General features: G+C 34.2%; 2 protein-coding genes across 8 annotated transcripts; one reads left to right on the top strand and one right to left on the bottom strand.

Moving 5' to 3' along the window:
• Window positions 1–4,464: 4,464 nt before the first annotated feature.
• On the top strand, window positions 4,465–12,566 carry LOC100804864 (putative lysine-specific demethylase JMJ16). 7 transcript variants are annotated; one of them, XM_041012590.1, is made up of 12 exons: window positions 4,465–4,632; window positions 4,750–4,852; window positions 4,980–5,020; window positions 5,247–5,361; window positions 6,672–6,976; window positions 8,280–8,351; window positions 8,605–8,682; window positions 8,827–9,354; window positions 9,454–9,678; window positions 9,844–10,005; window positions 10,791–11,159; window positions 11,429–12,566. In XM_041012590.1, the coding sequence occupies exons 4-12, from the start codon at window positions 5,322–5,324 to the stop codon at window positions 12,335–12,337; spliced, it is 2,688 nt and encodes an 895-aa protein (XP_040868524.1). In that variant the 5' UTR covers window positions 4,465–4,632; window positions 4,750–4,852; window positions 4,980–5,020; window positions 5,247–5,321; the 3' UTR covers window positions 12,338–12,566. The 7 variants fall into 7 exon arrangements, with proteins under 7 accessions (XP_040868524.1, XP_040868526.1, XP_040868529.1 ...); XM_041012592.1 differs by having other exon boundaries at window positions 4,952–5,020; XM_041012589.1 differs by lacking the exon at window positions 4,465–4,632 and having other exon boundaries at window positions 4,647–4,852.
• Window positions 12,567–13,170: 604 nt separating this feature from the next.
• On the bottom strand, window positions 13,171–15,055 carry LOC100805755 (probable arabinose 5-phosphate isomerase). Its single transcript, XM_003554241.5, has 3 exons — window positions 14,250–15,055; window positions 13,949–14,172; window positions 13,171–13,539 (listed from the first exon to the last, which is right to left on the bottom strand). Exons 1-3 carry the CDS (start codon window positions 14,895–14,897, stop codon window positions 13,383–13,385), a joined length of 1,029 nt encoding a protein of 342 aa, XP_003554289.1. The 5' UTR covers window positions 14,898–15,055; the 3' UTR covers window positions 13,171–13,382.
• Between the last annotated feature and the right edge of the window lie 1,963 nt (window positions 15,056–17,018).

Here is a 17,018-nt window from a genome sequence, read left to right as displayed (position 1 = left end):
GCATATAACTATAGCAATATGTGGGATTAATTAAGTAGAACATTAAAGACATGGGATGTAACGTTTTTTGCGGGGTTGGCTTGGGATATGCATGCATGCCCAGTAACTTTTATTCATCAGGCGGTAATGACTTTTGAGTGGCACTCAGTATGGGATGATACTTGTCTTCTATACTGGACCTTTGTATAAGGGTTGGGGTATCCTTGGTATCCTCTCCATAGTGCATGAACTAAAAGATAAACTTTATGTAATTGAAGAGATTAAATAATTATTTATCATTCATTTACAAAATTTAAACTTAAAAATACACATAAATTTTAATTAACATGTCATTGGTTGATATTGAGTTTGAATCCTTTAAAAAAGGTTGAACTTAGTATTGTAGATGGAAAAAAAAAGTGATAGAAAAAGAGATATAAAACCATGATTTTTATTAAAAGTCCTTTAAATAAAAAAATGTGATTATAAGAAGGAAAAAAATTTCAAACCTCATTAAAAAATAATAAATTAAATTTTCTATAAAAATTAATCATTTACAAAATCAATAAATATTATACATCATGTCATGCGGATGGGACTCAAATCAGGTTTTTTGGCATTCCTCCTGTGCTCTAGCCACCAATTTCGCAACTCGATCAAAGCCCCAACTTATCCAATCTCGGCAATAAAACTGTCATATCCATGGATAGGATAGGAAACTACTTAACTTGCCATGCCCAAAACCGCAGAACACAGACGTGTAGATCGATCTTAGGTACGAAAAATGTTTTCGTCAAACAAAGGTTGAAAATAAGCACATTTATGTTTGAAGCATGCATGTGAGAAAAGCTTGACAAATGAAACGGGAATCTTCCGTCTATTCATGAATTAGAGTCCTAATTAGATCTTTTGTTATGGCACATCTATTATATATTATTATATGTGATCAACATCTAATGAAGTGCATGGACAACACACATCGCATGACAAATCAAATATAAACTACTAGCTAAGAAAAAAGTGCACGTGGTTGATGCAAACATATATAACTTTTTCACGAGATTAAAGTTAAAAAAGGGGCAGAGATCAAGGCAGACACAGCTTGAGATCTTAATTTGTCTCTCCTATTTTGCCTTTTAATTTCTATAGGTAGTCACTTCAATTTTAATCAATGAATCGCTAGTCATATGGTGCATGAATTATTTCTAACGTATTTCACTGTGTGTTAGTTATTTGTCGGTACATTAATTGATTGACATTGAAATGTGTCGCATATGAGGCTATTACTATAGGCCCAGATAAAAAGAGATTCTTTCATTCCACATCGTAGATATTGTTTGCTTTAACTAATTTGCTTCTTTTTTTTTCTGTTTCTTTAATTTGTATTCCAAAGGCTTTCATTTATTGAATGTTACGTTGAGGGAATGGATATGGCCACTGCTTCACGCCTTCATCCACATAGCTAGCTTTTTGGTGATAAACAATAATTAAATATCGGAAGAAACATAAATAATTGAGGCTGAGGCCCATAATTGAGAGATGATTTTTTTTGTACAGTAATTGAGAGGTGATTTGAAAATTAAGATGATTTTTTAATATTTTGAGGAAGATTTTTAAAGAAAATCTTCTTAACACATTGAAAAAAATCCGTAGGTGTACCAATGAAACACAAATGCAAGAATTATTAGTTAGATTGGTCCACAGTAATGGAGAACGAACTCTTACTCAGGGGAACAAGAAATTAGGATGGAACTGCAGAGACACGAGGCCTAATAGCAGTAATACATATATATGAAGACAGGTTCTTGCTGGCATTGGCATAAACAGCATGCAATTGTAAAATTGGCAAATTATCAGTTTTTCCGTTTAGCACCTGTCATTTTGCATTGCTGTGCCAAATTGAATAATTCCAATGAGTTTATCCACTTTAAACTACTTAACATTTGTTGTCTATACTCAACCCTCATCAGCACCTATATATATGTCAAATTAAATTTACACTGTATCCCTTGTATATAAGGAATATTTGTTCCCAAATTATATATATGCATACACTTGTCTCATCTCATTCGTATACATTTTAAACTCTCAAATTATCTCTTCTCTTTAGCTCAGCCATATTTCTCAACCATAATCACTAAGCAAATGGATTCCATAAGATTTAGGTGTCACTTAGATTAGTCAAACTTACCCGATGTTGAAACATGAATATGTCTCGTTCATAAACCTCTCGCAAAAACAAAACAAAAACATTGGCAACTAGACACAAACTAATCATGCAAACATTGAATGAAAACGTACTCAAGTGTGTGAGATTAATCTTCTAGCTATATGCCTATACTCAACCCTCATCAGCACCTATATATATGTCAAATTAAATTTACACTGTATCCCTTGTTCTGTGACTATTCTCGATCGCAAAAAAAACTCTTTCTTTTGAAACTAGGCGTTGTATATATTATTATATTGCAATCATGTGTCCCCTGCTATATATATATAAAAAAAAAAAGGATAGTCCACAGAGCAGTGATGAATATAGTTACTCATCGGCCAAGTAGGAAACGTAGGAAAAAATCTCACACACTTGAGTACGTTTTCATTCAATGTTTGCATGATTAGTTTGTGTCTAGTTGCCAATGTTTTTGTTTTGTTTTTGCGAGAGGTTTATGAACGAGACATATTCATGTTTCAACATCGGGTAAGTTTGACTAATCTAAGTGACACCTAAATCTTATGGAATCCATTTGCTTAGTGATTATGGTTGAGAAATATGGCTGAGCTAAAGAGAAGAGATAATTTGAGAGTTTAAAATGTATACGAATGAGATGAGACAAGTGTATGCATATATATAATTTGGGAACAAATATTCCTTATATACAAGTATGAAATTAAATAATAAAATTAACCTCAACACATTATAACTAATTTGCTAACTGTAACTAATCGATCTCTAATTAGTTGTAATACACTCTATACAAACTACAAAGTACATATACTAATAGTTACAACTTGAGATTGACTACACAAGTAAATTAATACATGTCTAAAAATATAAACAAAGCTTGAGCACTCTGAACTTGAGCAAACACAGTATGTCTAATCATTTTGACAAAATAAAAAACATAGCCAGATAAGGTTAATCAGATTTGAAAAATGAGCACGCAGACATGTATATATATATATATAAAAAGAAGAAGCCAACTTTGAAGTTTGAACTAGTTACCTAACTGAATCAACGATGATAGAGAAATTCAACAAATCTCCAATATGAAAAGAGAAGGCATGAAGAAAGTAATCAATCCAATCCACGTCTAGAAACTTTGGGCCTTACCCAACAAAAACAGAAGCCATTTTCTTCCGGCCAGGGAAAAATAAAAAATATCCTATATTAAAAAATAATTAATGTTGTTGTATATAATTAACTAAACTACTAAATCATTTATGTTAAAAAATAATTAATATCATTATATATAACATTAAAACTTTTAATATATATTTAATACGCATATAAATTTAGATAATAAATTTTGATATAATAATATATTTTTTATATATATAATTTTTTATTAAATTTATGATTTTTATTTAAAGTTTTTATTGTCAATCTTTATGAGCTTATGGTAAGGATTGACAATCTCCATGGACTATAGAGATTCACCTCACAGATTGTTAATTTATATAAATTATACATAAGGATAAAGTTAAAATTATAAAAAAAAAATGCTTAGATGTAGAAAAAAGAATGGATTGTGGAGGAAGAAAATCACAACAGCATTGTATTTCAGTGCAAGAACCGTCGGTTTAATACAGTCCATGATTCGCATGGGTGTGAAGCCTAATAAAATCTATTTCATTTAGTCTTCTTCTTCTTCTTTTTTACTTTTTCTTATAATTTTTAGGAATCTTAAACCTATTTCCTTAGTAAACTACATATTTTGGATTTCTAGTTCATATAGTTGTTTTCTATGTAGGAAGAGAAATTTAATTTTTAGAGAAGATAGAGGCCAATTGGTATCAAGTGGAAGAACAAAATATGAAGTTAGAGGCTACATCTTCTTATGGAGAGGCTACATTTTCTTATAGTTGATTTTAGGCTTTATTATGTTTTTTTTGTCCTTATTTGAGTTTTTTATTTTATTGTTTGATTAATTGCACTTTTAGTATTCAGGTATTATAATTATACAATTTTAGTTCTTTCATGTTACAATAACATTAATTGAATCTCTCAAATATTCTCTCATTAACAATCAAAATTTCTTTGTTAGTTATTTCTTAAATATTTATCAAGTTTTACTAAAATGACTATGTGGCCAGACAACTTGTGTAGACAAAAAAAAATTCTATTTAAGGGGTGAGAAATTTTTTGAGTCCCGTTAAAATGAAAAGAATGATATTTTATTTATTTATTTTTGGAAATCAAACTTTATAATAACTCAGCCATTATAGATTCGTGTATTGCATTGAATCATAATTAATTACTATTCAAGCGACTGTTACAATCACTTTTTCTTGAGCAATCTGCGATGGAAGTGTTATAGTACTTGTACACATTTCACTAGTATGCAGCAAAAATTGAGCTGCAGAACATAAGATAAATACAAGTCCCATTTTTATTTTTATTTTCTGCAGTTCACATGAAACGCATTTAACCGAGTATGTTACCAGTATTCATTCATTCTGTCCTTATACGACTTGCTGCGAATCCTTTGTTCCTTTATAAAATGAATTGTCATTTAATTGAAATATTGGGGCCTAATGCTAAATTTTTAGGGTTTTATAATCCACATTCTTCGGGTTCGGGCAAGAAGAGAGAGAAGACGCAATTTTGACCCTCAATTTCACAGACCTTTAATCATTCACGCGATTCTTCTTGGTAACTCCGCCTTCCTCAATCCATAATCTGCTTTTATAATTTATTTATTTAGTTTTTATTTTGATTTTGGCTTGCTGCAAGCTAATTTACGCTCTTCAGTTCAATATTCCCCGTTCATTTGTTGCAGAAATCTGGTTTTGGGGCAATCTCCGTATTTCGATATTCTGGGTATGTATCAAAACTGCACCTTTTTCCCTTGTATATTGTTTTGAAATGCTTCTTAGTTTTAATGACTATACTGAGCTTTTACTTCAGTTTTTTCTGTTTTTCTGCACGCCTTTTATGTTATTTTTCACCTTTGAGGTCTCTTTGAAATTTATGTTTATGTCGATTTGTGCAATGATTATTGGCAAAAAATCAAAAACAAAAATGACTTCAATTCCTCATGTTTCAGCCTGTGCTTATTAGAGAGAGTAGGAAAGGTGAAGAGGGGCTGAAAATGGAATGCATGGAATGAATTTTCATTGAGATGGAGTATGGAACAAAGCATTATGCTTTCCTCTTACTTGGTAGGATTGAACATTATTTTGGGAAACTCATAATTAGAATAACCTGCCCCTCAATTTCACACTATTTTTGGGAGAGGTGTAAACTTGTGAGCTAGAGTGGGAATGAGCTGGCCTTCACTCTCAATCAGTTCCACATTTTCCTTTTTGCCGAGCAAGTGAAATGTCATTTCTAAACCATTCCAATTCTTCTATGACCTCATTTACTTCCTTCTTTTACATATCCTTAGTAATTTGCATAAAAATAGTTTGACTTCTGCTAGTGTAGAGTTTTCGGTTCTGCTTGGCTGGTTGGGTTTCAAAGTTTTTCTGCTCTTTTTGGGCTTCTAGAAACCTAATCCCATAAACCCAAGCCCAAAAACCAAGTGTTCACTAACCCTTAGACTAAGAGAACCTAGAAAAACACTTCTTTCTCCGTGACTGTCTTCAACCTCTTGCAGCTCTCCCCCAAAACTGCTGCACAAATTCGCTGTGATTAGAGCTCCTCTCCGCCACATCCAGAGCTTTTCTCCACCACATCCGAGCTCTTTGTTTTAAACCAGTTATTTTTTTGTTCATCTGCGGCTCTGTTTGGCTGGTTCTGTTTCTCTGTTTCTGTAAGCTATTGTTTGTGTTCTGGTTCTGTTTGTCTGGTTCGGTTATCTGGCTCTGTTCATGTCCTGGTGTTTTGTACTTGCAGTAGGCAGTACTGCAGTATTTAAGTTGTTTTGTTTGCCATTTATGACCTTATTTATTGACTTTCATCTGCTTACGAATTTAAGCTTAATTAAGTATTTGGTGTGTGTTATAAAGGTTCCCCCCCCACCCTCCTCATATTTATGCTATGTTATATCCATATAGGTGATTCCCCGATTTATGATTCTGTTTTCCCTTTCCAAGTCTTAGTAAAATCTTGTGTTTGACTACTTTGCTTCTGATTTATTCTTAACTTAAAACAGTGTCTAATTTTTTTATCACTCATTGACACATTATTGTAAATGTTGCTTCTGTGTCCTCTATGTTGAGATGCACAACTTCTGTATCATCAATACTTACAGTTGAATTTTGTTAGCTTTTGGTTTCTTTGTCCACACTTCCCCTCTTCAGTCTTCTGTCTGCACTTCTATTCTCCTATTGAAATGTTGGATGTTTTATTGAGTTGTTGTACTGGTTTGAAGTTCAAGCTGTTGAGTGAATAATAATTCTATCAGGGTAGTAAATTGTCTGCAATCATGTTTAATACATTCTATCCCAATATTTCATTTTCTATTCCAAGTACCCATTGGTGCTAAAAATGGTTTTCTAGATAATATTTGCTTGGTTTTTGCCTGCAGTGATTATGGAAGCAGATTATGGAAAGGATTGCACCAAATCTGAGAATAGAGAAAATCTTTCAGTTCCCCCTGGTTTTACGTCCCTGACATCTTTCATTTTGAAAAGGGATGGAAATGTTAAGAAAAGTGATAAATCTACAGCCTTTCAAATTGCATCCGAACAAGAGCCAATATTCATGGAGACTATTCCTGAGATGAATGACATTAGTGCTTATAGACAGGTTCTTATGCATCGGCCGTGGATAATCGCAGACCAGAGCAATCACCACAAACTTGAGGAATCTCACATAAAGCATCTTCCTATGGTTAAGTTGGGAATCTTGCATTTTTTTTGGTTAGTGATTAGATTACTAATAAGATCAAACTAGAAAGGCATAGTCCTAGACAAGATTATCAAATCAAGATTCAAATTGTGAATCATGAAGCTAATTTTTGAATTGTGAATCATAATATGCTGTAAGATTTGATAACAATGAAATATAATTTCAAATATATCACATAGTTTATGCATAGTGTTCAATCTAATAATTTTAAACTTGAAATAGATAACAAAAACTTAGCCATAAGTCTCATCAACAAATTATTAGTTATATCTAATTTTATGAAGTCTCTATTTTAGAAGAATGGAAACGAATCAATGAAACAACAAAATAGAATGCATGCATTGGATGAGTGAGTGAAAAATAATTTTGTGAAATAATCCAATAGGATAAGTTCAGATGTGTTCCTACAATCCCTTTCCATTTAACAATTTAAACTTATTTGACTTTTCAATTTCTTTCATGAGAATTGGTGAAAGAAAAGTACAAAAAGAAAAAATAACGAATTGTTGGATCATGTGATTCATATCAATGATACAAAACTGTACAAATTCGTTCATGTATTGTAAGGTTCAAAGACATTTGAGATTCATCTAATGATACAAATTGGTAGTTAGCTGAATCGCATTGAAGCGAACAATTCAAATCATGAATCATGAGATTCTAATAACTATGGTCCTAGAGCAGACAATGGCCCTTGCTGCACCATAAGTTAATTGTATTCATACTTTATACCCAGAATACTGAATCTGAATTCTGAAATGAGATGCATGAAAGAGAATATGGCAATATGAATAAATTTTAATGATTTTGTTCATTAAAAAATTGGTGTCCATGTTTTTTTTATAGAGTAATAATTTCAAAAATAAATACAAGAATCAAGATACTTTACATGCCCTTAGGTGGTGGGTAACCTACAATAATTGGAATGGAATCTTGCTTCTTTTATATTGTTCAAGTTCTGCATTGTTATTAGGACTCATATTTAGATGCAGATAGTGTATTTAAACTGCCTATGTTCTTGTGTGATTTATCTGGTGGTTTGGCTCAGGATTGCAGGATTTCTCAGATGTTTGTTCTGTAAATAGGTGTGAATTAGGCAATATCTCGCTACTGACATTGGTAGAATACACACACCCAAACACATATATGTGTGTGTGTGTGACTACAATTATGATTACTTTGGATAACTGATTCCAATTTTCCACATGCTTTTGTGAGCATAATCTCTTAGCTGGTTTCTCTTCTAACTATAAAGGAATTAATTGTATGTGTTTTCTTTTTTCAGGATCCCCCTTTAAATGATGGTCGTCCAAAAGGGATCATACATGGATGTCCAAACTGCAGTAATTGTGTGAAGGTATGTACCTTTCACTTTACCTTTCCACATTGGAACAGTCATGACTATGTCTCCTTTTTGTTTGTTTGTTTACCCAAAAAGACTATAAGAGAGGTTATAAAAAAGGATCTCGAAATTAATGGTTTGAATAGAAGTATGGTACTTGATAGAACATTATGGCGGAAGTTGATCCATGTAGCCGACCCCACCTAGTGGGATAAGGCGTTGTTGTTGTTGTTGTTGTTGTTGTTTGTTTATCAAAGTCTTGAACCAGGTAACAGCAAGGTGGCATCCTGAGGATGCTATAAGAGAAGTTTTGGAAGAAGCTCCTACTTTCCACCCAACAGAAGAGGTACCTACCACCCAACAGAAGATGTGCACATGGAAACACTCCTGTGTTTTCATGTACACATCTTGATTTATGTCATCAAATGTGGATTCTTATGATTGTTGAGATTGTAGAATAAAGTTTTGAGGAATTGTGTTCATTATGAAGGAATTCAAAGACACACTTAAATATATTGCAAGCATACGTTCCAGAGCAGAACCTTATGGAATGTGCCGTATTGTCCCTCCTACTTGCTGGAAACCACCATGCTCTCTTGAGAAAAAGAACATATGGGAAAAGTCTGAATTTGTTGCTCAGATTCAGCGAATTGATGGACACCAACTTCAGCATGCACAAGAAATTATGGCTAGTGCTAGTGGAAATACAAAAACCAAGAGAAAAAGAGATGTAAAAGTAGCTTTAGACTCTCAGCTTGGTAATAGAAACACCAGCACTCCAAATAACCAGAATGTTCAAAAATGTGACTGTGAGTCTGAACCTGGTCCTAAATTCAGTCTCAAAACATTAAAGAAATATGCAGACATATTTAAGAGTCAGTACTTTGATTACAAGGATAAGAAGAAGATTATAGGTTCCAATATAAAATTAGCTATACATCAGCAGTGGGAACCATCTGTGGAGAATATTGAAGGTGAATATGGACGGATTGTTCAAAATCCAACTGAAGAAATCAAGGTATATTGAAGAATAAATTGAAACATGCAGTGCCTTGTCCATCTTCAGTCTTTGATACATTGTGAAAATTCTAATTTATCTCATGCTACCTTATGCTAGGTGCTTTGTGTTAACACTTTGGAGGCCGGAGTTTTTAGCAGTGGATTTCCGACAGTTTCTGATCCTGTGGAGGCATACACTTACCCTGAATATTTGAAATCTGGATGGAACTTGAATAATATACTTTCACTCTCAGGATCCCTTCTTTGTTTTGAAAGCTCTGAAGCTTCACGTAATTTTGCCCCCAAGATTCACATGGGAATGTGCTTCTCTCCACTCAACTGGGTATGCCATTGCTTTATTGCCTTATAATTGTATGCACATGACATCTTTGTTTCCGATGTTTCTTTAATCTCCTAATGGTATTCTGGGGGAAACTTCCCAACTAATTTTCAAATGTAATTAATGAACTCCTGCTTACTTTTCTTTCTGATCACTTGACAAAAACAGAAAGTTGAAGAGCACCACTTATACTCATTATATTACGTGCATTTGGGTGAACCAAAAGTGTGGTATGGCATCCCAGGAAAATTTGCTATTAACTTTGAAACAATTTGGAAGAAGTATCTCCCTGATTTGCAAGCAGGACAGCCTGATATGCATGATAATATGGTGAGAATATGATTGCTTGTTATGAACAATTATTTTTCTTTGAAAAGTAACTGTGATGCATGCCTAACAACCTTTTATTTCTCATATTTATCTTCTATTAGCCCCTTCAATATGAATCCATGCATATTTTTCTGACAAATATATTATTGGTCAGATGGATTCTGACTCGACTGATTATTTATATACTAATTCCACCCATTCTCCAGTCAATATCTCCCAACTATTACCATTTATTGAAAATGTTTCTGCATCCTGAATGTTTTATTGTCATAATTCTCTCTTTTTTTAAATCATCTAGTGAATTTCAAAAGTTTCATTGACCATAAAAAACACTTTTTATTTAGTCTTTTGCTTCATAACTTTTATAAGTTGTTGATTCCTAGGTTTGAAGGGAGAATAAGGGTATGCTCATTTGTTTCGTCAACTGAAATCCACTTGTGCAATAGGCACTTGGAGAAGGAAGCATAGGCTTAACTTATAGGATCTCTGTTTGCACTTGCTTAAGTATAGCTTACATTACTGTAATCAACCTGGTTTTGCAGTACCAAATTTAAAATGCAATGTCCTCAAGTTTAGGTTTTTTCTTTTTACCTTGAAAATATGAACAACACTTTCTGCTAAATGTTCAACCTCAGCAACTCAACCTTTTGCTAAAGCTGTCATCATTCACAATTTCTTTGGCTGAATTGAAGTGTTAAATATAAGGGTCTATATTGTTTTGGAGGGAACTACTTTTTTGATATGTTAAACTTTGAGGTAGGTCTTCATGCAAATATTTTGTACAGGTGATGCAGCTATCATGCTCCATATTGAAGGCAGAGGGCATTCCTGTATATCGTTGTATTCAGTATCCTCGTGAGTTTGTTCTTGTCTTTCCCGGGTCATATCATTCAGGATTTGATTGTGGCTTCAACTGTTCTGAAGCAGTAAGTTTTGCTCCTCTTGAGTGGCTGCTTCAGGGACAGAATGTTGTAGAGCTATACTGTGAACAGAGGAGAAAGACATTACTTTCATATGATAAGCTTTTGCTAGGAGCAGCAAGGGAAGCTGTGAGGGTCCAATGGGAAACTAATCTGTGCAGGAAGAGCACATCAGATAGCTTAACATATAAAGATGCCTATAAAAAAAATGGGTTCTTAATAAAAGCTTTGAACGTAAGTCATTCAGCCCCAAATCCTAGTTTTTGTGAACTTATTAATTACTCAACTTCAAATCCCGTTGGTCATTAACATGTATTCAATCATTTATCTTGATAAATTGAAATGATGAAGGAGGCACAAATTTTTCGTATTAATAATATAAGAAAGTTCTGAAGGCCTTCTCTCCCTCCTTCATTTCCTTTTTTTTTGTTGTTCAAATTTGGCTGCATAGTTTGCTTCATTCAGGTCGCTTCATTCTTATTATATCTGTTTCCTTTGTGCAGTCTCGCATCCAGAGTGAAAGTTTGAAGAGAAAATTTCTTTGCACTTCTTTGGTATCACAAAGAATGGATGAAAATTTTGATGCCACTTGTAAAAGGGAATGTAGTATTTGCCTCCGTGATTTACACTTGTCTGCTGTAGGTTGTTCATGTTCAGATAACTTTGCATGTCTTGATCATGCAAAACAGCTTTGTTCTTGCACTTGGAGCAACAAAACTCTCTTCTACCGTTATGAAATCAATAATTTGAATGTTCTTTGTCAAGCTTTGGATGGGAAATTAAGTGCAGTCTTTAAATGGGCTAAAGAGGATCTCGGATTAACTCTGAACTCTGTTGCCTCCAAGAGATCAAAACAAAGCTCAAAAAACATAATTGGTTCAACCCACCCTTCGCAAGATTTGCAGATGAATGAACCTGTATCGCAGACAGCATCAGATGAATCCTCAAAAGGGAAACAACGTCAATTGCTAGATATATTGAATTCATCAAAAACAAAAGAAAATGAAGTGGTTCCGAATTCATCAAAGAAAAAAAATGAGGTGGTTCCGAATTCATCAAAGAAACAAAATGCAGTCGTTTCCCAAGTTGTGCGGACTTTTGGTGGCACTCACAGTAGTTCTTATGACATTCGTTCAAAAATGAAGACAACTGTACTTCAGTCAACCTTTGCAGATGATAAGAAAGGAATCAATTCTGTTGGTGCCAAAATTGATACGAAGACACTTGGGCATAAGTTTACAATTTCAAAGGAAGTAGGAGATCCAAAAGTATCTAAAGTTCCTTCAGTTACAAACGCACGTTACTTGCCTTTTCTACAAGACAATGTGTTAGCTGATGTTTCATCTGATAGTTCGAGCACATCTATGTCGTCAGATTCTGAAGATGAAGATGTGCAAGTAGCTAATGGCTAAATTTTCATAGCGGAAAGATGTTAAGAGTCTTTTGTAGGTTTATGTGTAGGATAACCATTTTTTCATGCAAAGATTGGCACTGGAAATTTGGATGATACATCCATCGTAGTAGGTAGTTATATAGTTACAAAAAGGTTGGTCTGTAACCCAATTTTCTTCAACAGTTGATAAGAACCCAACACTATTTTGGCAAGTAGACAGAACAGCAAATCCATTGGTTCATTTTGTATCCCGAGTTTTTCTAATGTCATTCTTGTCTCTTTCTCTCCTATGTCTTGGTGTTTCTGCGTGTTTTCTACAGCACTCCACGGGTAGTTGCTTTCTCCATAGATTAGACTGGCAATGGTTGAATAACTTGAAAATGCCAAATTAGATTTGGCTGTTTTTCTATGTGTACAGATTACATGTGCCTTTGTTCGACAGGATTTGTGCAGTGACATTTATGATGTGAGGTGCTTGAAGGGTTTTTTTTTTTGGGGTTTTCCCTCTCAGGAATCTACTACGCAGGAAGTGTGTCTTAGCCTGAGTTATTAGAAATCGCAACATAATATTTCAAGTCCTTTAAACCACATCGCATTCTTATTGCCTAGATATTGGTTTAAGTAACACAGACTCGTACACTTATTTTATTTTATTTTTTTGAGAAAAACTCATACTTATTTATATACATATATTGTATTATATACTAATGAAACGCATTACACGAGTTTTTCAAATATCATTTTCACATCACAATGTTCTAGCTGGAATTGTTCAACCTAGTTACATCAATAATTAATGCACGGAAACTCCTAGTAGAAACAACCCCGCAATGTCGGCAGGTGCGAAATGGCAAAAACAACTGGTATCCTTTCGGAGCAAAAGAAGAAGGGGGCAAAAAAAGAATGCTTCTGAATCCTATCCTCTGAGATGATGATACAATAAGTACACAAGAACAGGTGAATCCCACTTGGAAATTGGGTGGGACTCAAATGCTAATAGGAGTAAAAACTACAAAGAATAAAGCGATAATATATCCAATATATAATGACAGTGACACCACAATTCACAAGCCAGCTGAAACCAAACCATGCAAGGTCACAATCCCAATCAAGATACTTTCATCGTTTATCACAGGCAAAAACTGAACCGGCGATGGAGGTGCCTCCATCTTCTTCATCGCATCCACCGCCATTGCCTCCGGACCAATAGTTCTCGGATTCCTAACATCCACAAAACAGTGTTATCTTCATATAGTTGCATCCTCCACAATAGAGCAATGACTATTATAAGTTATGCACAAAACATATGTACAGTTTCTGATCTAGTGGTGTTCTCTGATCAGAATTGATCAAAATTAAAGTTTTATCTCACTAATTTACATTGACATTTCATGCAAACTTTTGTTATACATAGAAACCAACCTACAACTCTAATTCTGATTAGAAAACAACACAAAAAAGCAAGTAACGCTAGTTTTTTTTTTTTTCCGTAGAATCGAAGACAGTACTAACGAGTTTATAACAATTTTACATACTTTGCGCAACCAAAACTAGTCACGACATACATCTAAATTGTTGTCCTTTTGAGTTATTTGTGTACGATATATTGATATGATGATGATTAAGTTACCTGTTGCACATTTGCCCAACAGTGAGTTTGAAAATGGCTTCTCCGCTGGCTCGGAGAGTACGACGGAGATCACCGTCGGTGAACGTTCCGATCAGACGGTAACCGTCACCGATAACGAGGAGGCATCCGCATCCTTTAGTTGTGAGTTCCACGAGCTGATCCATAATCAAATCCGATTCTCTGCAAATTGGAAGCTCGTCCTGTTTCTTCATCACATCCTTCACCTGCAATTCAAATTCGGATCAGAGCACAATAAATTAGGGCAAAACAAATGCAAATCGAAGAGGAAACGGAAAAGGACCTTGAAGATGAGGCTCTTCCCGATCTTGCCGGCGGGATGGTTCGCGGCGTACTCCTCCTTGGTGAGATTCCTCGCCTCCATGAGCGCGATGGCGACGGTGTCGCCGAACACCATTTGAATAGCGGTGGATGTCACCGGCGCGAGGTTGAACGGACAGAGCTCTCTCTGGAGCGGCAAATGCACGGACATGTCGCACGCCGCGGCGAGCGCGTTGCCTTCAACGGAGGTGAGCGCGATGAGGAGCGCGCCTTTGGCCCTCGCACACGGCACAAGGCGGAGGAGCTCCTCGGTGGCGCCGGACTTGCTGAGGAGGATGAGCACATCGCGATTGGTGAGGATTCCAATGTCGCCGTGGAGAGCGTCCACCGGCGAGAGGAACGCGGAGCGAACGCCCAGAGAGACGAGCGTCTGCGAGATCTTGTGCGCGACGAAGCCGGATTTTCCGACGCCGGTGAAGAAGACGGTGCCGGCGGCATTGAGGAGCGCGCGCGTGAAGGCTAGGGTTTGGGAGTGGTCGATGTGGTCGAAGAAGAAGTTCAGGTGGCTCTGCTGCGACTTGAATAGCGCCGAGAGGGTGGCTTCGTCAATGTGGCTGCTCTCGTCAAGGCAGTGTTTGGATGGAAATGCGGGCACAGGGAGAGAACCCATAGCGACGAGCTTCTCAGGAACGACTCTTCGTTCTCCTCGGATCACAAGAAAGGAACATCGGCCAAACAGGTTCTTTCTCTCTCTCTCGCGACTAATAATAGCATCGATGGTGGAGTTAGAATTCCGTTTGATTTACGCGGTAACAAAAACGAGCGTCGGTGCCGCCGTTAAAATTAAAACTAGAGATTTTATAAAAAAATTGTCATACTAAAAAAATTCTTTCTCTCTCTCTAAAAAATTGTCATATTATAAATATAAATTATTACTACATGTACATATTTATATAATTTTATTTATTTGAATAATAATAATGTTTAAATATTAGAAAAAAAATACATTAAATAAAATATAAATTTGAAACTAACTTCATCTAATTGTAGATCATTAATAACTTATTGTTGTAATAAATGAGAGGTTGCATGGTTAACAAAAATGAATAAATTGATTGCATGTATAAATAAGAGTAATAAACATTTAAAAATCTCAAGTGGGACATTGTTATTTTATACAAAATACTAACCTAAAGAGTGGTAAATTTATATAAATATGCTTTAGTGTGAGTAATGTAATATAATTACATGGGCCAAGGTCTTTCCCATAGATTTCTTAATGGCCATTGCAAATGAAGTGATTTGAATGGCCATGGAGAATCAGTGCCTGCACTTGTTTTGTGGGAATTTTTTTTCATTGTAATTATTTGTTTTATTTGAATAAATTAAATTGTAAAAGTTTAATTTTAATCTTTTATATTTTAAATTACATTTATTAATTATTTACTTATTTTTTATTTGAAACATTAATCTTATGTTAACATTAATCTTATTTTTTTAACTAACAATTAAAATATCTAACTCTTCAATTAAATTTTGAAATATCTTCTCTTTGATTCAAGTATGAAACTTATCCTTGATAAAAAAAAAACTAACTACACATAAAGATTTTTTTTTTCATCTATATGAATATGCTTTAGTGGGAGGATGTAATACAATTGTACATGGGTCAAGGTCTGTCCCGTAGACTTCTTAATGACAATTTTTTTAGAGTAAATAATCAATTTCGTAAAAAAAACACATTATCAAGTTATTCCTTGAAAATAATAAAATAATAAAAAATTTCTTAAAAAATAATTTATCACTCGTCTAAGTTCACAATTCAAAAAATGTTAACGTATAAGACAATATTAATATTTCCGAGAGAACTAAAATGATAATAAAATCATTCGCTCATTTTATTACTTTGAAAATTAAATCAACAGTAATAGACAATCTTATTATAATTAATTTATTATAATAATAACTAAAAGCACCATGATAGAAAAATGTATTAGAAATACAAGTCTTGGGAACAGGAAAAATACATTCGAAAAGTAAAGAAAAACACATTAAAAAGTCAAGTTTCGGAAACAGAAAAATACATTGGAAAGATAAACATTTGGAAACAAAATACAAATAATTAATTATTATATATTTACATTTACAATGCAAATAAATGAATAAATACATCGTAACTCGAGCAAAAGCAATGCAAAAGACAAAAAGTATTAAATGCACAATGTGAGTGAGTGTGGGTGCTGCCGTTAAAATTAAAATTAAAATAAAATAATTCCTCTTCCTGATGGAGATGGACCATGTGAGTGAGTGCTTTATTCCAATTGTACTTTATGGCCCAAGGCCCGTTTCATTATAGAACATACTTCTCAAACGGCCCACTTTCTTGAAATTTATAGATGTTGCTTTTAACAAACATGTGCACATGTCAAATCTAAACCTTTTTTTTTCCATCATCATACGCACACAGATCATGTATCGAATTCCTCTTCATATCTTTAAGAAATAAAATTATTTATTAATTATGTTATACTTCTATTATTTTGTTTTAACTAAACTAACTTACATGTTTTGAATTTTCAACAAATTGATGAAGGTAAAATGAATTATTCTCTTTCGTGGGACAAAGTAATCCTCGTTCTCTCTGGGCTAACTTTACAATTTGTTCAATTGTGCTGCCTAAATTCCAGATCGATTGTCAATAAAAGAAGAAAACCCAATTGCGCGAACGGCTCCTATATAGGAAAGCTATCTTAACGGGAGCATTTTAGTGAAATATTATTAAGGATATAAA

This window comes from Glycine max, chromosome 19 (assembly GCF_000004515.6).
Source record: "Glycine max cultivar Williams 82 chromosome 19, Glycine_max_v4.0, whole genome shotgun sequence".
Taxonomy (NCBI): domain Eukaryota; kingdom Viridiplantae; phylum Streptophyta; class Magnoliopsida; order Fabales; family Fabaceae; genus Glycine; species Glycine max.
The sequence above is the reverse complement of the archived record's forward strand: the minus strand, read 5'-3'. Positions and strand labels throughout refer to the sequence as shown.